We start from the raw sequence: 23,030 nt of genomic DNA, 5'->3' as shown, positions 1-23,030 counted from the left end.
ACAACAACAACAACCACTACCACAACAACAACCACCACAACAACCACAACCACCACAACAACCACAACAACAACAACCACAACCACTACCACAACAACAACAACAACCACAACCACTACCACAACAACCACCACAACCACCACAACAACCACCACAACAACCACCACAACCACTACCACAACAACCACCACAACCATCACAACAACCAATACAACAACAACCACTACAACAACAACAACCACCACAACAACGAAGCATAACGCTCCAACATACGTGTGGCTCTAAACAAACGATTGCGTGACGTTCATCTTTTAAAATCCTGCACGGGTCAAAGTCGCACGAATGTTCACGTTACACGTCTGCTCGGGGTTGGCGAAGACACTCAGCACCGCTGTCACACATCGGGCATGACGTCGGCACATCAACAACAACATCAACATCACCATCAACAACAACAGCAGCAGCAGCAATGAACAAAAGGGTGATATTGCGAGTTTAAATGGCACCGTTTAAAGGGACAGTTTAAAGGGACGCGCTCGCCCCGCGTGTGTGACATTATTACCCTTCGGTCGCCAATACGATTGGGGACAGGGTCGGCTCTGCCGTCGGGGACAATAGCAACACGGTTTCTGTCGTCTTTTATCGCCGAGAGAGAGAAAAAACCCCGACTGCGAGAGATGAATATTGTGAGTAGAACACAGCAAACATCGTGATCATCATCATCGTCGTCGCGTAACATAAACACACAAGCGACAGGAAAGGCATAAAGCACAATTATATTGTATTGTGTAGATACACAAAAAACACCGCAACGATGACATCAACAAATACAACAACAATCGCGACGATAAACGAGACTCATTCGTGGTACCAAAGGAGTGGTCTTCCTTAAACATCCACTTCATAGCAGCGGTATATTCCTGACGATGGGAGTAGCTTGTAGTTGTGTGGCTCCGCGATGGTGGTGGGGTGGTTGTTGTTGTTGTGGGTGGAGGCGACGATGGTGGTGGTGGTGTTGGGGTGGGTGGCTCTCTCAGGACCTTGCGGATGCTAGACTCTTTTTTTGCCGCATATGGCTCCATGTGCCAGCGTGGATTTGCCGACTCCACGCCTGAATTTGCCGACTCCACGCCTGGATTTACGGACTCCACGCCTGGGTTTGCCGACTCCACGCCTGGATTTGAGTACTCCACGCCTGGGTTTTCCGAATTCACGCCTGGATTTATCGAATCCACGCCCGGATTTGTGGAATCCACGCCCGGTTTTGCCGAATTCACGCCTGGCTTTACTGACTCCACGCCCGGCTTTGCCCACTCCACGCCCGGTTTTTCCCACTCCACGACCGTCTATTCCGACTCCATGCCCGGCTTTGCCTACTCCACGCCCGTCTATTCCGACTCCACGCCTGGCTTTGCCGACTCCACGCCCGGCTTTTGCTACTCCACGCCCGGTTTTTCCTACTCCACGCCCTGCTTTGCATACTCCACGCCATGCGTTGCCAACTCCACGCCCGTCTATTCCGACTCCACGCCCGGCTTTTTCCGACTCCACGCCATGCTTTGCCTACTCCACGCCTGGCAATCCGGGAGGCTTAACAGCGGGAGCTTCTTGAGATTGAATCTCGCAGTCAATGGGGAGGAAGCATTATACCCAATGCGGTGTTGCTATGACTGCATACAGTTTACGCAATGGGATTTGTTTCGTACACCAGCAATTAAAGTGATGTACAAATGTACACCGTTTGTAGATGTGGGTGTAGATAGCTGGATGTAAGCTGTCACTGGCATGATTTAAAATATGTTAATAAGATAAACAACATACTGTGTATACAGAAGTTGTGTTATTTATATACACGTACAAGATGTAATAACACTACTACTGTAAGTTAATATATATTTTAAAATTATTCAATGTATATGGTAACTTCATTTTATTCACGCTGAGATCAGCCATTTAATCTCGATATCCATTTCAACCCGAAGGGTAACTTGTTGACCAATTAACAGTATTACTCTGCATGTATTTTAGAAAACAATTGAGTGTTTGGTTTGGAATTAGCTTCTATAACCATATGCCACCTCTGATGAGGCGCTTGAAACACCAGAACATAGGAATTAAAATGACGTGATGTACAAAGTAATGTCTGACTTTTTTGGAATTAAAGCTCAATATGTAGCAGATGCCGGTCTGGAAATCTCCATCCAACAGCATGTACCAAATTAACAACAACGGAGTTAACTTCAGCAATTTACACATTGACATAGCTGTGAACAGTTTGCTTAATTTTAATAGTTTAGAAAAACCATCTCGAAGGCAGGGCCATAGAGAGTGGGGTGAGGCTACTGGGGGCATTTTGCTTAAAGCCTCCAAAAACCTCTTGAGATGACCCTGGCTTTAGAGACATCACGGGGCCCTGGTTACATTCTCTCTGAGAAAGTCGAGTAAACACAACAAAGGGCCAACAGGAGACAATAGATGTCTTAATTAAGAATTAAGGATTTAGGAAGGGTTAATGGGTGAATTTTTTAAAAGGTGTTTGAGTTCTGTAGGAGGCCTCTGTGCAATTCTTTTTAGGAAGCCTTGGTGAGAGCTCCATGCAACATTGTGTATTTGTAGAGATTTGACTGCTGAGATAGTCTGCTGTGGAGTGGTCTTGCAAACTAATAGTGGTAGGGCTGGACACACTGGATATTTCCATTGAAATGTGATCGAATTATCTGTTATGTGCATGGCAAATCCATGAGTGTTGTTGTTTTAATACACATAGAAAAACAAGTATATACGTCAACACCAATTCGTACCAGTGAATACACGTTTACCATTACGTAACATTCCAACATATTGCAAAATGCACGAGAATACATTTTCTATTGTGACCGTCGCACTTGATCATCCAAAAAAATGCTCTGATAAACACTCTTGAGTGGAAACGCGAAAACCAACGCAAGCATTTCGTAGCAACCAAGTCGTACGTCTTTAATATTAATAGAACACTGTATATGAGTTATCGTTTTATTTTAAGCTGCGCCGCTGTTTGGCACGTTTTAAAAAGGGCACAAAGCCAAGGGGCCATTATCTGACTCGGCCTTTCGTGAATCCACCTCTTGTTTTCTGTTTTCCTGATGTTTGCGCCGGTAAATCGCGCATTTAAAGCCACACACAAGATGTACCCCAAACTTTACAGCAGCCAACAAATATATTAACCTGGCATTTGCCACCTATTTTAGAAAGTTGCAAAAATAGACACACAAATTTGCATAGACATTCGTTTTCCAGAAAATTGTTGCATAATCATTACGCAATTATTATAGAGGCTTTAATAAATAGCGGTTAGTTTGAACAATTATCTTAATTACTGCAGTGTTAATATAATGCGTTAAAAGAGGCAGTGCATGTTACCATTTGTATTATCCACTACACATAAACCAAACTCATGAAACGCCTCTTCTGATTGGCTGGTAGAGCGGGTACAACGCTGCCTTAGCCAATCGAAACCAACGATAGCACGCGCGTTTCCCATGCATGCTACGAAATTGGAGCGGTTAAATAAAAGTGCAATTTGCATAAATTCGTCTTCTTTCTCTTCGATTTTTTTCGGTAAAGTCACGTAGGTAAAAATAAATAAATATATATAAATAATTATAGAAACACAAGTCTCCGTCATCAGGTGGGACCGTCACAGATACAATTACTGTATCAAGTGAGGCAAAATTCCAAGATACAAGCTCTTAAATACAAGTTAAGGGGGAGGGGGAGGGGCTTATCTGAATGTGGTAGCCAATGAATGGAACGTGTTGGGGGGGGGGGTGGGCCGGGCTAAAAGAGAACAATAGGTGCACTTGGGGTTGTAACCGGTGTTGGCTGACAATCCAAATACAAAAAGGAGAGTACTGTTAAATGCTGGGGATGTCAACACTCGGTAAATAAATAATACGTATTATTTCATTTTTATTTTTACCTACGTGACTTTACCGGGAAAAAACCTAAGAGTATGAACCCTTGCAGTCACGAAGGCTTCAAATCTAGAATCTTCTTATTTCTGATGATGTAGAGAGATCACAGAGCGACAACTGCAATCTCACATTCAGCTGGTGTATCGATGTAATGCAATAGCTCAACATTGGTGCGATGCTAACTCCCTCGCCTTAAATTTCGATTTAAAGCTTTCGTGACTGCAGGGATTCATATTATTGATTATTTCGGTAAAGTCACGTAGAAGGGAAATAATAAAAATCAAACAATATAATTCTCACGACGTTTCGATTGCAACACAAGCAATCATCATTGGAACCTCATTTGCCAACTTCAAGGACAGTGCATACATTATCAGAGTTATGTTTTTTGTTTGCATTATGACTGCAGGTATTGTGATCTATGCAAACATGACTCCTTGTAAAAAAAGGTGTCAGTTTTGTTGCCAGATAAAAGGGTAAAAAAAAAACAATTATCGCAAGCAATCATCATCAGGTGTGAAACCCACAGCCTGCTGTTGTGTATTTGAAGTTTGCGGTGTCTCTATCCCCGTGGTCGCGTGGATTTTTGGGTCCTCCCGTTTTTCCCCTCCACATTTAGAAATATGCGTCTCGATCATTTCAATTATTTAGCTGATATAAATTTCCACACGATGATAGATAAGCCACTTGGTTTAGCTGTCGTTTGTGGCCAGGTCGCTTCTGAAAAAGCTAAATAGCTCAGTGGGCCTTACCTGGTGAAATAAAAAAATATGTAATTGTATTTGTGTATATATATTTTTGTTATCTATTTAGCTTTACTTTAAACGATGTATTAAATTTCTTTATTTGTTCACATTTCCTATACTTTGCAATCCTATCGTTTTTTTATATTTGTTCTCACGTCCAATTGAACATCTGCGACAAAGAGCTTTACAGCTCATCGGATTCCTCGCATTAATATTCTGAGCCTGCCCCCATTGTATTTGGTAGTACACACAAACCAGGCTCACCGAGACTCCCCTTCCGATTGGCTGACGGAGCGCAGCCGCGTGCCGCGCCAGCCAATCGGCACCGACGACAGAGCGCTTGCCGCTTATGCGGACTAGGAACTTTGAAGTGTATGTGCAGCAGCAATGGCTTACGAGGTGTTCTCGCACCCGGCTCTCGTTCGCTACAGGACGAGTTTCTTCTCCAAGGCGTCGCTGTTCATCGTCGCCACGCTTCTGCTCACCTACATCCCGCCTCTGCTCGTCGTCTACCGCAGCCAAGGTGGGTCGCAGATTCTCATCGCGTTTCGCACGTTTTAAACGCCAAAGACGCCTTTTGTGCGGCCCCTGGCTTTTCTGTTTGGTTTATAAAAAAAAAAGAAAAATCAGAGACTCGTTTAAAAATGTTAGCGCGCAAGAGTAAAACAACGACAACGTCACGGTATTAAAAACAAAGAGAGAAATGTTTCGGTGTAAATTGTTTAATTTTTTTGGATCGAGTTGCGGCTTAGGCAGACACGTGCAGAGGCGTCCAATCGCCGGTTACCTAGCAACTACGTAAGGCCCATGCTTTCATTATCGTCAATACAAGACCGTTTTTAATTATATCCTTTAACAATTGTACAGATTTACAACATTTTAACAGCTGTGGAAATTATTAGTATATTTTTTTGCAATGTGTAGTGACTTGTGAAATAAAAAAAACATGTTAATGTGTGCGTGCAGTGACTTAATAAGCCATCTCTATTCAATGGGCAGTTGCATCAAACACATTTTGTCAAACTCATACTCTTAGGTTTTTTTGGTAAAGTCACGTAGGTAAAAAAAAGTAATAAATAAAAATGGAAATAAAAATAATAGGAAGCATTATTTTATTATTTATATTATTAACATAATATAATAATAGAAATAATTATTTTATTTCTACTTATTTTATTTCTATTATTATTTTTATTATTTACTTTTAACTACGTGACTTTACCGAAAAAACCTAAGAGTATGAATCCTTGCAGTCACGAAAGCTTCAAATCTAGAATAAAGACATTTTCTCAAACTTATATTTGCTTTAAATTACAAACAAAGTGTAAAATTAGCCCTAATGTGTGGCTAGCTGCGTAAAACACCTTCAGGGAGTTTCACTGTCAATGAAAGCGGTGTCATTTAAAGTGAGATATCACGTAAAGTAGAATATAACGTTGTATTTAACCCGATACTGACATCTAGTGCTTGATATGCGTTATGTTTAAACATGTGCCTTACCACGAGACTATCCATGATTCAAATATCTCGTCACCTTAACCCAATGTTCTATTTGCATTGTCCATTCGGATGTGAATTACTAATCATTATATGGTGATTAGTAATATGGAAAGATTGGCCTTTTTATTTTCTTTGAAATTATCTGCTATATTTAATTCGAGCCATCAGGTAAGGAATGAAGTTTGTGAGTTGAATGTTTTTCATATTCTTGCTTCTTTAGGTAAATTTCGATTTAAAGCTTTCGTGACTGCAGGGATTCATCTTCTTGGTTCTTTCGGTAAAGTCACGTAGAAGGGAAATAATAAAATAATAAAAATAAAACATAATAAAATAATTCTCACGACGTTTCGGCCACAACGCAAGCAGCCGTCTTCAGGTGAAGGACAGACCTGTTCTTAGATAATAAAAAAGCAAAAAACCCACGACGTTTCGATCGCAACACACGCGGTCTTCATCAGGCGGAGAGAAAAGACGGGGGCAAAGCCTTCAAATGCAACTGCTTCTAAGGGCTTCCAAAGTTGTGAGTGGACGGGGGACGAGAGTTGCGAGGCAGCAGCAGCAGTAACGCTGTGTGCTGTCAACAGCAGGGGCGGGCAGCCGGTGCCGATGTCGGAGTAAAGCGCGAGATCGAGGGTGGAGGTGGAGCTGAAGGCGAGGGGCGCAGTCCACGTGTGTTAGACAATGGGGGAGGGAGTGGGTGTAGAGAGGGGGGGAGAGGGGGGGGTAGAGGGGGGGGGTGTAGATAGGAGGAGAGAGGGGGGGAGAGAGGGGGGGTAGAGATAGGGGGAGGGAGGGGGGGTAGAGATAGGGGGAGGGAGGGGGGTAGAGATGGGGGGAGAGAGAGGGGTAGAGATAGGGGGGAGAGAGGGGGTCGAGATAGGGGGGGAGAGAGGGGGGTAGAGATGGGGGGAGAGAGAGAGGGGGGCTAGAGATAGGGGGAGGGAGGGGGGTAGAGATGGGGAGAGAGAGGGGGCTGAAGGCGAGGGGGGCACAGTCCAGGCGTGTTAGACAATGTGGGGGGGGGGGGGGGACTGCCCCTCGCCATCAGCTCCACCTCGATCTCGCGCTTCACAGCTTTACTTGCTGCTGCTGCCTCGCAACTCTCGTCCCCCGCCCACTCACAACTTTGGAAGCCCTTAGAAGCAGTTGCATTTGAAGGCTTGCCCCCCTCTTTTCTCTCCGCCTGATGAAGACCGCTTGTGTTGCGATCGAAACGTCGTGGGTTTTTTGCTTTTATTTTAATTTATTTTGAATTTTAATTTCTATCTACGTGACTTTACCGAAAGAACCAAGAATATGAATTCCTGCAGTCACGAAAGTTTCAAGTCAAAATTTTAATGTTTTTCCACAATAAATCAGCAGAACATCTTGTACGACAAAATAAATTGCCGAGGCAGATGATACTACCAAAGTATTTTTTGCTTCACTTCACAAGACCTCTCATTGGTGATAAGATTGAGACCTGTCAGCTTGCTACAAATGGTACGGTTCACATTTAGATGCTTTGGAAATCCAGTTATCAATGTATTGAGACTGGCCTAAACTCAATTGCCTGGAGAAACAAAAATGCAGCGGATCAGCAGTGCCAGTAGCTGGCACATTATCCAGGAAACATGAACCTTGCCAGCAACATCTGTCTATGATTGTAGGTTTATAACGACCAAGTTAAGTGATGTGTTGTTGTTTCCCATCCCACCCTCGCTCTCCACTCACTGCGGGCATGCACTATAAGGCTTCTGGCTGAGAACAGCCTCATTTGTGGAGCAGCCGACCGTGAACTTCAACTATAACATCATGCTGCTGCTGGAGACGAGCTCAACGCCCATCGCATGGAGCACGTTCGAGAACCTCAACTCTCTGCTGCCCGAGCTGCGCACTCCTTTCGTTACCGTGCGTCTGTCCCAGCGATTCCTGAAGGAACAGAACTAGCGAGGCGGCAGGATGAAGCCCTCTGTGCTTGTGCCGAGAATATCAGCTGAGGGTTATCCACAATGCTCCGCAATCAACATGATTGGGTTTCACAATGCCGCATCGCAACTCCTGAAATAAGACTTGGAAATGTATTATCCACAATAAGACCTTAATATTCGCGGGGAACAGTTCCTGTATAGCAGCGCGAATATTTATAATGAAAGCTCATGAGGAAAATATGGTTAGGGGGCATAGACATATTACATTGAAATATATAAATTGTATGCATATATTTAAGAATACATATATTGTATAGTATTATTGTTATTTAACTCACCTTTAATGATGAACATAAACATTTATAATTCAAAATATGAATTAATATACGGTGTTATATAAACTTTTAATAATGTCAATTTATTTTCGCTAAGGGGCCACGGTTAACGATAACACAGTACGTCCGTATAGTTGGTAACTTTAGCGCACTCGCCAACTGCACCGCCCCATGCGTCGGTACAATATGTACCATACAGGGAGTCTCTATGGCCGAGAATATTTAAAGCCCGCGAATTTCAGACAGCACTACAATAAATTTGTTGCGAATATGCAAAGCCGCGATGATTAAAAACCCACTAATTTTAAGGGTATACTCTTTTGGGAGATCCATTTATTTGTGCTTATCCACATTTTCCCCTTATCCAGGGTGAATTTCCCACCACTTCTGTGTTACCACTCTTGTCCACAAAACAGCATGGCGAATAAGACGGCGTGCTTCCGGGAGACTGCTTCTGAGTGAATAGTGGTTCGGTAAAATCTGCGAATTCGTGCAGATAGTATTATTCATTTACCGCTAACTATTGCCGCCGCCAAAGTTGCGCATGGCCTGGAAATAGTTGCCTTTTTATTGTTGTGTACAGACCAAATGCATGATTTTCAACTGTGCACAGATAGCATGAATTTGCAAACTTATGATGTACTCCTTAAATCCATGGATAAGCATGGCTATTCACCCAGATGAAAGATGTATCATTTGGGGGTGTGAAAAATAGAGGTTAAGTGGATTTCCGCTGTATTTAGCAACGGGAATTCATTTATCCATAAAACTATTATGCACAGTTCACCTCGTACAACGTTTCTTTTGAATGAGCCCACAGCTGCCAAGTGAAATAATGTTTCTATGCTTGGCTGGCACAGGCGAGGGAGGAGGACGTGAATCTGGACGGAAAAGCAGACCGGTTGCACTGTTCCCTGTCCATGCCAATGAATGCTGCAGATGAAGTGGTCGGTGTGCATCTTCTGCTCACCTTTTCCTACAAGCTGTTTGTAAGCACCTCACAAACACATTTTCATTGTTGATTTGACTGTTCATGTGTGTCTGCATAAGCATATGGTCATTCTCCTGTGAATAAACAAGCTTGTCGTCTGCATGTGGGTACAGCGAATGCCCACGCTGGTGATGCAGAGCATGGCCCTGGCACAGCATTCTTCCCCGCTGCATGGCTCCGAGCTGAGCGTCAATGGAGACCTGCGTCTTCGGCAGCGAGAGCCACTTGCTCACCGTGGCCTGGACACGCGTTACAATGTACAACCAGTGGCAATGCTTTGCCACCCATCAATAACCGTTGGCTTGTCTGACTTTCCTCCCAAAATCTTATGAACAGCTGATCAGTCACCGCATACTTAAACCTGGACAAATAATTTACACATACTCGCCATATGCTGTAAGTTACTGCATACATTGCCAAGAGAGGCTCTAGTTTTAGTTTACGAAACATTTCCTTAATTATTTCCCGATAATTGTCGATGCTCCTACATTGTCGATGCAGTGTAGTTAATCTTCAGATCTAAAACAATATATGTAGGTTATCTTCAGAAGCCCAAAACTACAACAGATTAGTCCTATTGAAACAGAACTAGTTTCATTTGTTCTTAGTTACAGCCAACCTACACATAATTGACAAGTAAAGATTGTTTACACTGACAAGTAGTCACATTCTCACAACGTATACCAGTAACTATTGAATTCTATATTGTTCCTTTTCACGTTTCACTTCAGGTTTCAGTGGTCAATGGTAGCAGTCCATTTGCCGAAGCTTACGATTTTACCGAGATAATCCACGCCTATCAGGAAAGGAATGGTGAGATACTGTTCATTATACTACACACACTAGTGGTGGTGCAGTGGTTAGCACATTGTGCTGTGAACCCAGTGACCTACATTCGATATTCTGTCTTGAGCCTCCCTTTACCAACATGCACTTACCAGCTTGGTAACTATGGGCAAACCCCCATAACCCATATGGCCTTCATCCAGCAGTCGATTAAGGGCTGCAAATAAAAATGTATAAGTTGCACACAGCAGTATTACAGGTCATTGTGATGTAGATGCCACTCATACAAATGCTGGTGGACTGCTTATAGGAAAGAACTGATATCAATCATTGGTCAAGCAAGCCTAACTGCTGATAAGACACCAAATGTAAAAAACGGTAGTTTGTTCGTATTGACCCAATGCTGCTGAAATTGTGCACTCCCAGAAGGCTGTGTGTAATGTGTAAAACACTTTTACGTGGATGAGGCAATACTTACATTTTCCCCATCAAGAACCAAAATAAAGTTATTGGATTTACAAAAGGTGGGAAGAGAAAAAAGGTGATTATTTTCTATTTAAATACTAATGTCTCCATTTGTATTTTCAGTGAGTACAGTACTTGGCAACACGATGGCTATGTGGAAGTCTGGCCGAGCTGATACCACCCCCTTCGTCATTAACCTGCTCATCCGCTACCCAGAGGAGACCATCCTATATCCTTCACCATTGTACTATACTTCACATTGATGAATGCTGATAACTCGACACAGCAATTTCTACAGGAATACATCTGCAGTTAAATAATTTCAGTAAACGCGTTAACGGTTGTGTTTCTAACAGTACAACTTAATACGTTAACAGCTGTGGTCATTCATATTTACGTTGCATTATTTTTATTTTACAGCTTGCAGTATACAATGGTAAGACCTGCATGCTGCAGCCTTAGAAATCAATTCAGAATTTCCCAGTTGTATTTCCTGTCCAGTATTATCTTTCATGTTTTTTATGTTTATAATCTTTATGTATTCATGTGGTGTCATGGCTATCCATGACTCGGTGCAGCCATTCGTGTTAATTACAGTTAACCAAAGTTCTTCTCGATGCCAGCAGTAGGAAAATTATTAAAGGACCTTTTATATCCGTGCCAATTAGCAGATGGTGTGCCTAAATGTTGTCCGTGTGACACTTGAAAAGCATAGCAAGTAGCTGGCATGAGCTTCTATAAATGTAATTGTGGCGTACTTTCAGGTTTTGCCTTAACATGCTATTGACACTTACCAGCCAGGCTTCTGGGAGCAGATAAAGTTTGGCTGGGTGCAGTACGTCAGCGTTCTGCTCATCTTCCATTGGGTCTTCCAGAGAATCAAAACGTTTGTGTTTGAGAATCAGGTTCTACGAACAATCCCCATCAACCCCTTCAAAATACACCGAGCATGACAACTTTGCACAGCAGATGGCCTCTACGCTCATCAGGGACATCAGTCTGGACAATGCACTGCAACCAAATCTGTACCCATATGTTGAGCCCCTTACAAAAAAAAGATTAAAATGCTTCAGTAATTATTTTATTTCAGTGGGGACGACATTGCATGTTGCATTAAATCCAGGATGTAGAAAGAGCACAAGGCATGTGGTGTAACTGATCCACTTGCGTTCCTTAATCTTCCCACAGCAGGTGAAGTTAATTGTATTACAGGGGATAAAATGCATACAGTGGATAACATGTTTATGTTTCGTACCATATCGATGCCTTAAAGGAAACAGGGATGCAATACTGTAACCCTACTGGCATAATATTCACCGATGTAGAACGCCAGTCTTGGCAAAGCAGGACAGCTTTAGACAATTTTCTGTGAATTGTAACATGTGCCTTTATTACTATTATGGGCTCAAGGATCCTTAATGAGGTGTAAACATTGCAGCATAGAATCACAGCATCTTCTTAAGTATATTTTACATTTCACCACCCAATTACAGTTTCTAAAATTACTTAATATTTCAATGAACACCAGATCAAGAATCTTTGTTTTGTTAGGCATATGTTGTTTGCTTTATTTTCTGTTTCACACATTCAAGTTCTGCATTTTATAAATCAAGTGTGTAAGTTATTTGAACAAAAATGTTATAAATTCCTTTTGGCTCAAACATGTTTTGTAAAATTATAGTTATATTTGTGCATATACTGCATTTTTACAAGCAGAACATAAGATAGTGCATGTGTGTACACGTGGTTTTGTACTGTCAAATTAAACATTCCAAAGTTCGAAAAGCAGGTGTGTGCCATGTTCATGTGTCTGTGCATCCGTGTGTTGAATATTAGCGGTTGTCTTCTATGATTATAATGCGTCTTGGATACGTCTCCAGCTCCACAAACAGATATCGAAACTCAAACTTGCCTTTTGGAGTCTGTGAGCCAAACAAGCATACATACCTCCAGTTAATACTTGCATACGTTATTTGCAAAGGTTTATTATTTACAAAATGCAACATCAAGTATTGTTTTCATATGTATATTTAAAACAGTATATTTATTACATATAATGGCTGGCTATTGACTAAACATGTTTCGTACCATATCGATGCCTTAAAGGAAGCAAATGTTTTAGCAAATAATCATTATGTGGCGAGATACAAATGTAAATTAACAATTGACTTAAATTGCTGCTGTTATAAAGCCCTTCATATTAACACCAGTTATTTTGTGAATTAATCTGTTAATAGCTGCACAGAACTTTTTTTATTTTTTACCCCTATGAGATGGTTTAAGCAGATATGTGCACTAAATATCCTTTTCAAACTTACGAGCATCTAAAAAGTGCTCTGTAATGGGCACACTGGGTTAGTCCAATGCAACATTTCCATGACCAATGGAAAACTGGGCTTAGCGGCCCAGGTTAATGTTTTTTTTTTACAATGTTTAACATGGGCATGAGTTAATTTAAGCTTATTCTTTGGTTCTTTCGGTAAAGTCACGTATAAAGATAAAATAATAAATTAAATAATAGCATACGACGTTTCGATTGCAACACAAGCAATCATCATCAGGTATAAATGAAATAGCAACAAAAAATCTAACCAGAAAACTATAGACAGACATATAAGCAGACAGATATCACCAAGATAGTTTTCTGGTTAGATTTTTTGTTCCCATTTCATTTATACCTGATGATTGCTTGTGTTGCAATCGAAACGTCGTATGCTATTATTTAATTTATTATTTTATCTTTATACGTGACTTTACCGAAAGAATGAAAAGAATAATTCCTGCAGTCACGAAAGCTCCAAAATTAATTTAGGCTTATCATCTCACTTTGTAAACTTTCAATGATTCGTTTACAATAACTGCCATCGATTTAGATGAACAATGGATATCGCTAACAACACATCCTGTTTCTGCATTGATCCTGTGGCACCATGACTGGTTCGGCTGGGGAAAAGCCGAACGATTACATGCGTGCTCCTAAGCTCTCATCCCACACCCAAGTGGGTTTGGATCAGCACAATATGGCTCCCAACGAAACACAAGCCGAGCTGGCAAACCCGGTCTGTGAAACGAGGCACGTTTTCCCAGAGGTCATGCAAATGTGGCATGCGTGGGGCAAGGCTAAGTCGGCTACATGGGAGATGCTCCTGCACGGCGCTGCGCTGTAAACTCACCTGCACCACCTCTGCGTGGACTGTGCCTTTTGCCATCGGCTCGCTACCACTAATGTAGAACTTGACACGCATGTGCTTCACTCCTTCCTGCTCGAACTCCAAATGGCTGAGTAAAAAAGGAAATAAAAATTATTTAGATCAAGTGAATGAATTCCTTAGTCACCAATGACTGCAGAAACCCCATAACATGTAATTGGTTCTGCGCTGTTTTATTTACATTTCAGCTGAGCATGATCGGATTGACTAATGTAACGAACATGATACTACGTGGCAGGGCGAGTAAAACAAATTCTGCCTTCTTACTATGTAGACCAGAGATCACATGAAGGGATTTCAGAGGGAGCTCTTGATATGCACTTCCTTGGGCTGTCCTCTAACATGAAGGGTTGCAGCAGGGATCTGCGAGAAATCCAATTGGATACTTTGTCTCGCGACAATGCCAAAAGCACAATCGGGATAAACTTTGAGAAAAATAATAAAGGAATATTTAAAAAAATGTAAATAACAGTAGGAATGAAAGTTACTTGACCTCATCTAAAATAGTTGATTAGTTCAAATTCCCCATGTATTTTCAATGAGACGTTACGAAAAAAAAGCTGTTTCTGGCATAGCCCGCAGTCGCAATTCATACAATTTTAAAGACGGCTAAAATGTCCAGATGTGGAAATAAAATATTCAATAAATAAAATATTACAGACTCGGGGCATTTCGGGCCATTCTACAAGTATAAATGATCACGTGTAGGAAAAGGCCCACTTTCACATTACACCAAAGACGACGTAGCCAAACAGAAAGCGACGTGACTTTCTTGTGTAAGGCTCTCTTAACATTTACCTTGCATTACGGGTCAATGTTGAGGGTTACTGCCCTGGCCACGGCACGGTCAACTCAATCATGCTGGGGCCATAAATTACGGATGGGGTTACTGTCTTGCTGGAGTCCCAACATGTACAAAATAATGGGTATGCAGCACTGAATCTCTTCCACTGGGATTTTTTGCACACAGCGTTGGTGTACGGTGATTTTTTTTCTGCAATATTTTGCTGTCTTTTCTTGGATTTTCTGTTTACACTCAGTCACACATTCACTTTAAGATGTTTTTTGTCCATGTTTTTGTTTTTGTTTGTTGCGGTTGCACCCGATTCAAGAGCCGAATGGCTCACAGGGCTATACCTAATAAATGAACTTGAACCTGTTCACCATCCAAGCATTTGAACAATGTAAATGCGAGCATTCATGCAGACTTTCTACACAACGATCATACAATATTCTTATATGGTTCAAAAAGATGATTACAGGAAGATGCAGAAAATGCAACCAAAAAACGACCACGTCTTATCTTGTAGACCTTGCACCTAGGCCAGGGGTCGGCAACCTACGGCTCCGGAGCCGCATGCGGTTCTTTACGGGCTGCTTCTTGACGATATGTACGTATGTACAGTATGTACTCAGATGCATTGCGGCTCTTGAAATACTGAATTTTGTACCGAATTGGAAAGAAATGGCTCTTCTTGTTATTTTGGTTGCCGACCCCTGACCTAGGCTGTCTTTGGCTGTGTGACATGTATGTTTCATTAATGGGAAAGGAGACATCTCCCAGATAACCACCTGCATGTTTACACAGTAATTGCCGGTAGCCTCACGTATTTCCCACACACGTGCAATGGTTACACCGTCCCATATTTCACAATGTCACCATTACCACCCGCACAGCCATGTATACATACAATGGTCAGTGTGCATCGGTCAAGGGGGCGAGCATAAACATGGAGCAAAGAAGCACAGCACAACAATAAATGTTTATACGCTGCCCTTTACTGCCCGCTGAATAGCCCCCCACAAGCCACCATCCCAACCTGTTTGTGCACGGTGGGTTGCATCTTTCTTCAAATACAATTCTGAAAATGGCACCATTGCCTTTAAAATTGCTGCGTACAATTGAGTACAAGTCATCCCCCATAGCCATGTAGTAGATGGGTAAAGTTGGTTCGACTGCAGTGCTCTCAAGCGTGTACCAACTTTAAGGCTTTACCTGACATGCTGCCTTCGGCCACGGCGCGTCGTCTCCCCGTAGCCACTGATCGGCAGTCCAAGGGCAGCCATGACCTGCAGGCAATGAGATGGAAGAGGGAAACGTTGATCCCGTGACCACCGTTTGTGCACTGAGAAATGGTAACAATTCAGTAAATCAATCCTCATTTTTCTCACCTGAGCCTGATCATTTGAATGTGTCTAAAGAAAATGTTTCTGGGTTTTTTTGCACAAACTTTCAATCTCCCATTGTTTATGAAGCACTGTGAGGTTAAACCACCCTCCGAGAATTAAATATATCGGTTTGATTGTCATGCGACAATGGCTGGACAAGTACTGACCCCTACTGTGTGGACAGGAGGTTACTTGAGATTTCAGAGGTATCCACTTCTGTCAGCCATTCTCCTAACATCTACGGTGGCACTGCTCTGTGATACATCCGAATGGATACTTTGTCCTGTGAAATCATAATTATAACCCTTACACCAGGGAAAAAGTGCATAGCGGTTGTGTGAGTGTGTGACCTCAGGGTGGTCTCGGCAGCGTCCCAAGGCAGATGTGTAAACTCTGTTGGGACTCCAGGAGGAGAACAGCTCCATGAACACTGGGTAGAGCAAGGCGCCTGCAGACACACACAAAAAATACTCTAAGGAAACCCAGAGGTATGCCGCCAGTTACCCCAATGCAGATGGTAGAACTCCGAATGCCTTGTATAACATCAACACCAATTTTCTGCCGTACAAACACCCGCGCAAAGAATTTCTTAAGCCTACACGCAATGATATTTTGCGCACATTGATTTTTAATTGCCAATTTAGGTATGTTTGTAGCGACGTTTTACTCACAAAAAATCCCTGCACTTAAACAGCCACTCTGTCAATCCAATGCTGGATAACAGCCTCCCCCCACAGTGTGGGTCATGTGGCTAATATGACCATACTTCACCACGCTGATCAGTGCGGGTTGGTGCAGGCATATACTGTACCTCAATTTTATATTTCAGACATGTATTGGAATCTTAAAATTGTATCTCGACAAGCTGTTTTGTTGGAGAACGGCCCTGATAGAAACATCTGTGATCTCTTCAATAGATGCATCCTTCAACCAACATTATTTTCTTGAGCTGTGCACATAGGTTAATCGTTTTGCTATGTGTCCAAAGATTAAGCAAGACCAAATACTTTTCAATTATGAAATTTCAATTGTGAAATCTTACAACTGGTATTGCTTAAGCCCCAGTAAGGCTGCAGCCAATAGACTCACGATATACAACAACTTGTTTTCCTTCGAGCAGGCATTAAGACCTAAGCAGTACCGGCTCAGCATCCTAACGAGGCCATTATCCCTCTCAAATTGACTTTTATGTGGACTTCAATTAGGAAATTGGAATCCCCTCGAAAAAATGTCCGCTGCTTTAGCAGCATTACCATATTGAATTACTATCAAGTGGCTGGCGTGAGGTCACGGAATATTGAGCCTGGGGAATGGAGGTTAACGAGCACGATTCTTGTCGGTCACCGAGCCTCCGCAAATGTGACATTTACCTTGTGTGCAGAGGTGCAAGGATCTCACTCACCAGTGAGCCCGACACCTAGCAGAATGACTCCGAGGTACGTCAAGTCTCGGCCTGCATCCTTCACTGCAAGGAAACATTCATTGCGTAGGATGGTAAAAGTGCAGCCCTGCAATTACTCACGCAACTGCTGGTGGAAGGGCATCCGTTTGAAGGAACCCTCTAGAGCCCCGATAGATGTTCTTTGGCCTACTCTGCCATGTAGGCCAGACTTCTTGGAAGAAGTAGGAGTACCCAAAGTTTATCCTACCACGTGCGAATAGCTGATCGACTGTGGAAAGCCCATTCACTAATAGGTAAGATCAAATAAATAAAAATGCCCCCTTGTCTCAAACTGCAATTCAGGGAGATTGAACCAGTGACCTCTGGATTGCAAGTCCAGTATGCTAACCATTACAGAACCGTCGATTAGCAAGGTTTAATTTCACATCCGTTTAATTGCATATGCGTTCTTTAATTCCAATATGCATCCTCCAATAATTTATTCACGACCCTCATGGCTGATCAAAAGAAATACGCCAATTGAAGCTATTGATCTTGAACCAATTTGATTGCCTATGTAGTTGCGCACGAATGCACACAATAACTTTAAACGGAAAATATATTAATGCATTATAATTGCAGTTTTATTAGCGCTGCTTTGTGCATTTGTGAGATTGGTGAGAAAATAATGTAACACAGGTTATTACCAATTTTTTTTACAGTTAATACAATTTCCATTTGTTTTCATTATCTTTGCAAATTCATCACAAGGAATGTGTGTTCCGACTACATGTCTGAGTAGGAAAGTGTATTGCAGTCTTGCTCTTTATGGCGTATCCCTGCAAGCTACATTGCGCTTGAAAGTCGCTGCTTTATCAAACACTTGCACTCCATTGAACGTAGCCTCTTAAATAGCTATTAATAAAGCATGTTATGAAAATGCCATGGACTTTATTCACCGCTGCAACAAGCTCGCTAATAGCCCACGATCTGTGTGGCATTGCAGTATTAAAAGGGCATACCATCAACATGCGCAGTTACATTATAAGCAGTCGTCACAGCGATATCTCACGGCGTTTCCCATCGAAAACCAAAGGTTAATTTTAGTGTACATTTATCGTATGTGATTTGAGAAATGCTAAGCACAACCTATAAGTAGGGTACATTTTTTTCTTTATTTCAAACTGTGTAGCGTACCAAGATTAAAAGGGCATAATATGAACAGTAGAACGCCAATAATTCTAGAAATCTAAAATTTGCGGGTCATACCCCATAAGATAACCAAAATTATTGTTTGTTTTTCTTAGGTTAACGTTCATATCTAACGCATTCATATCTAACTCATTATAATGAGTTGGATATTAATTAATAATCAATACCATATTTTTGTTCCGGGTTCTTTCTGTTATCAATAAGTCCCTGCTTGATTGTCTTCATTATCATCAGCCATTATCAATCCACTGCTGGATAAAGGCCTACCCAAGCTCTTACCATCTCTCAAAATATAAAGGTATGTATATACTCATCCTTGCTAAGGTTACTCATCAATGCACGGACTAAAATGTAAAAATAAAATGGAACATGTTAATAGTTAATACAAGGTGATCGATTTATAGACACACCACTAAAATAAGAAGCTTAACACTTTATCCAACATATCCGGTCTGATTTGCCTGAACATCTGTCATTTCACCAGCATTAATTCAAGTAAGCCCGACTGCTGATGAGATTAACGTGAACACCGGTCCGGTATCCCTATGCTGAATCATAGCTGCTGAAATTCTGAACTTTGAGAAGGCCGGCCGATGGGTTGTATAAGTACTTTTATATTTGTTTACGTGGAGACACGATATATTATAACTTTGCTTATTTATTGTTACATATAAGCCAGCGGCGCCCTGTAAAGAAGCAGTGTTGATTTTACAATAGCACCTGGGAGACAGATACACCCACACTAATTAGGAAACACAACATCTAAAGTGTGCCCCTTCATTGGCAGACATCGAATCAACGTTGCCGTTTACCACCTCACACCATAGCCAGATCGCTCAGCAGTTGCACAGTCGAGAGAGACGTGACCACAAACAAGGTAATGCTGCTTCTTCACACTCTCCCACCGATACGGACATTACATGGTGGGTGTCAATACGGACAACCCCCATTGGTGCTCACAGAGTCGTGTCCTCTAAACTCACCCCAAACACAAGTCGCCACCATGACCAACGCTTTCCACCCCTCAGCTAGATCCCATGACAAATCCGCACCGTTTTGTTTTACGGGCAATTGCGCGCTTTACAGACGGCAAAGACCACGAGACTTCACGACCTCGCGGCGCAAATAATCCACGGATTTCTCCCCCGTTCACCTTTCTGCGCTGTGGTCGCGGGCCCGGCTCCGCGCTGCGTTCGTTCCGCCAATGCGCGGCCGCCCTCCTCTCGCCTCTTCGCCCCGGCGCCGTCACCCCTCGACAGCCCCCTGACCTGACCGCGCCGCGGGCTCACGGCCCCGCTCGGGCTGCGACTCGCACCAGGACGGACGTGAAGACTCCGTTCGTGGCAGAGGCGCGGCGAAGGCGCGGGACTCGTTCGGTGCGTCCACCACCGCCAGGTGCAGTGAGACCTCGTCCCGGCTAAAGGCGGTCCCCAGACGAGCAGGGATTTGGCCCCGCGCGAACCCTCGCCCCAGCCGCTGCACGGTGACCTTGCCCCGGGCAAAAGCTGCGTCCACGCGCCGCCCAGTGACGATGCCCTCCGAGACGCGAGCATCGCCGGCTCCAGGACGCCGCCGCCGCCGACACCGCAGCAGCAACATTGGGTCGAGGCCGCACGAAGCAGCAGCAGCGTCGTCGTCATCGTCGTCGTCGCTCGCCCACCCGCTCACTGCTCGGGCATCGTCCCGCGTCGGTGCCCGGGACGAACGCCGAGGAAGGACGGGGATGGAGGAGAAGGAGGAGGATGAAGGAGGAGAGGACGCGGAGTGCGAGCGGCCATGCGGCTCCCTCGTGCGTGTGGCCGCGGGCGGGTGGGGAGGCCTCTTCCGGGACACTCTCCGCTACGGGAGCTCGCGTGCGGACACTCAAGAACGCGATTTTATTAAAGCCTTTATAATAAGTTCACTTGCTTGCTTGCTTAGGACCGTGCAAATCTTTCGGTCGTTTTTAACCCACTTCCCGTGATCCAATCGAGCTGGCATTTTGCACACAGACTCGTTGTGCGTGACAATGCATTTTCGTGAAAAAAATTCCAAAATTTTACACTGTTTAGGGATAAATAAATATTAATTTGCCAATTGTTTAATGCTGCCAGACAATCATCTGACCCATAGGTGGCAGCCATCTCAAGCCAGAGGACGAGAGGACTCTAGCCGCCCCGATGTCACGCATATAAAGGATTTATAGTGAAAAACTTTGTTTTTACGGGTTAATTTTTTTCACTATTCACTGCCAGTCGTAATGCAGATCGTTGTTGTTACTATATTCCTGGTTCTTTCGGTAAAGTCACGTAGAAAGGAAATAATAAAATAATATGAAATCATATTTTATTATTTCCCTTATAAAATAAATAATAATAACAATTTTCCCCTTATTTTATTATTTCCCTTATTAAATAATAAATAATAATACAATAATATGAAATAATATTTTATTATTTACCTTATAAAATAATAAATACTAATACAATTATATAAAATTATATTTTATAATTTCCCTTCTACGTGACTTTACCGAAATAACCAGAGTATGGATTCCTGCAGTCACGAAAGCTTCAAATCATAATTAGATTGTTGTTTTGGGGGGGTGGGGTGGAGGTCAGATCGCTTAGATATTTAAAGAGAGCTTCACGACATTTTGTGATCCTAAAAAAGCCGCGCCTCCACAGCGCTGAATAACAGGCGTGCGCCCGGCAGTTGCACGTGGGTGGGTTGTGTGTGTGCCCAACCTCAATGAAACGGTGTACCAACCCACCATCTAATCGTATTTAGCCTGTATGTTGCCACTGTTTGCATAGTAAATGTGTGCTCACGCCTTCTGCAGGGTTCTTCAAAAATGTTTTAACACTTTTATGGGACTATCGTTTTTAATGGAGAAATAATGGCTAATGCACTGTAAAATGATAATAAATGTAGGTTAATAGCTTTAAAAAATCAAAGAGTCTCCACTTGTTCACCATCATTGTCAACACATGCCTGGAATCTTCTCCAAGTGGTCTCCAGATCTTGGAAGCACATTTTCCTGTGGTGTTGTTGCAAATTCTCATAAGTGTTAAAAAACATTTCCCAAAATGTCGCATAGTGTTATTAACACATGTGCTGATTTTTTTTAAATATGTGGATGTATGTGTTTAAATTCATATCATAGTCGTAATATTAGTTGTTACTTTTTCCATTTAGAGTGCATTCATCAAATGAAACTTTCAAAGTGTAAATACAGAATCAAGAGGATATTTTTTTTAAGCTTCAATGCACAATTTACAAAGGCATATACAGTCTTTGAAACCAAACTAATGATTGGAAAGTGTTATATACAGTACATGCTTTAGAAGCGAGACACTACAAAAAAATAAGGTTTCATATATTAACTTATTTTCAATGGAATAAGATAAAATAATAAATCAGTTGTAACAGTCCTGCAAAGTCTAATTAAATGAGCAAAAAATATGCTTTAGTGAGCCAATATTTCCAGGCTTATAAACATATATAAATGCCAATAAGCATTTCCCTGTGTGCAATACATTGTTCCTGAGACGTGAGAGATTACAAATGCAGAAACAGTGCAGTACGTAAATCACCGTGATGTAATTGCGTGCACTTCTAAATCCACGGTAATTTATCTTGTTTTACAGTTTAAAACAATCTAACAACAGTAAACGTAAAAATATCCAGCCTTTTGTAAACCTGCTGCGAGATGAAGGCTTTCCCACACCTCTGTTTCGTGGGAATTGAAAAACATTGCTTGGTAATACTGCGTCGGCAGGTGTGCCTAGACACATTTAACAAACAAAAAACTCGACACATTTGTAAATTACAGTGTGAGTTAAGAAAGGAAAAGAATTAATGGAAAGACGTTAGGCAAATGACCCTACTCTCTTGCATAAATATTGAGAGTACAGAGAGATAGAGTGAAGAAGAGTCATGTATTGTAAAACAATTATACTATTTAGAAAAAATGATTTTCCCAGGTAAGGCCCACTGAGGGATATCTCATTTTCAGAAACGATCCAGCCATACATTATAGCTCAACGAAGTGGTTTATCATGTGGAAATTTCCAGCAGCCAAATACTCTCAACGTATGTTTCTAAATGTGGAGGGATAAAACCGGAGGGACTGGAGAAAATCCATGCGACCACATGGAGAAAGACTTGCAAATTCTAAATATACAAGCATCGTCAGGGTCGGTATTGAACCCACGACCTCCTGTATACCATGCGAGGTATTTAACATTTCGCCATCGTGGGCTTGTACGATAAAGAATGGTCATTACCCTTAACATCGTCTCATATATAAGTTCCATTTAAGGCTACAGTGATATTGATGAATGCATTGAGTTGTTTAGTTCATAGGGCATTGTTTGACTATACCTCACGAT

The 23,030-nt window shown here is 42.3% G+C and overlaps 2 protein-coding genes across 2 annotated transcripts; one reads left to right on the top strand and one right to left on the bottom strand.

The window, feature by feature from the left end:
- The first annotated feature begins 5,033 nt into the window (after positions 1-5,033).
- On the top strand, positions 5,034-11,734 carry TMEM231 (transmembrane protein 231). Its single transcript, XM_061548731.1, has 7 exons — positions 5,034-5,222; positions 7,932-8,089; positions 9,305-9,433; positions 9,549-9,692; positions 10,167-10,248; positions 10,810-10,913; positions 11,475-11,734. Exons 1-7 carry the CDS (start codon positions 5,087-5,089, stop codon positions 11,637-11,639), a joined length of 918 nt encoding a protein of 305 aa, XP_061404715.1. The 5' UTR covers positions 5,034-5,086; the 3' UTR covers positions 11,640-11,734.
- Positions 11,735-11,745: 11 nt separating this feature from the next.
- On the bottom strand, positions 11,746-20,477 carry TIMM21 (translocase of inner mitochondrial membrane 21). Its single transcript, XM_061548730.1, has 6 exons — positions 19,811-20,477; positions 17,467-17,529; positions 16,415-16,512; positions 15,892-15,965; positions 13,860-13,965; positions 11,746-12,608 (listed from the first exon to the last, which is right to left on the bottom strand). The coding sequence occupies exons 1-6, from the start codon at positions 20,295-20,297 to the stop codon at positions 12,519-12,521; spliced, it is 918 nt and encodes a 305-aa protein (XP_061404714.1). The 5' UTR covers positions 20,298-20,477; the 3' UTR covers positions 11,746-12,518.
- Between the last annotated feature and the right edge of the window lie 2,553 nt (positions 20,478-23,030).

Source organism: Lethenteron reissneri, chromosome 9 (assembly GCF_015708825.2).
Source record: "Lethenteron reissneri isolate LAM-NWPU_2019-01 chromosome 9, ASM1570882v1, whole genome shotgun sequence".
Taxonomy (NCBI): Eukaryota; Metazoa; Chordata; class Hyperoartia; order Petromyzontiformes; family Petromyzontidae; genus Lethenteron; species Lethenteron reissneri.
Note: the sequence above shows the minus strand (reverse complement) of the source record. Positions and strands in the feature narration are given on the sequence as shown.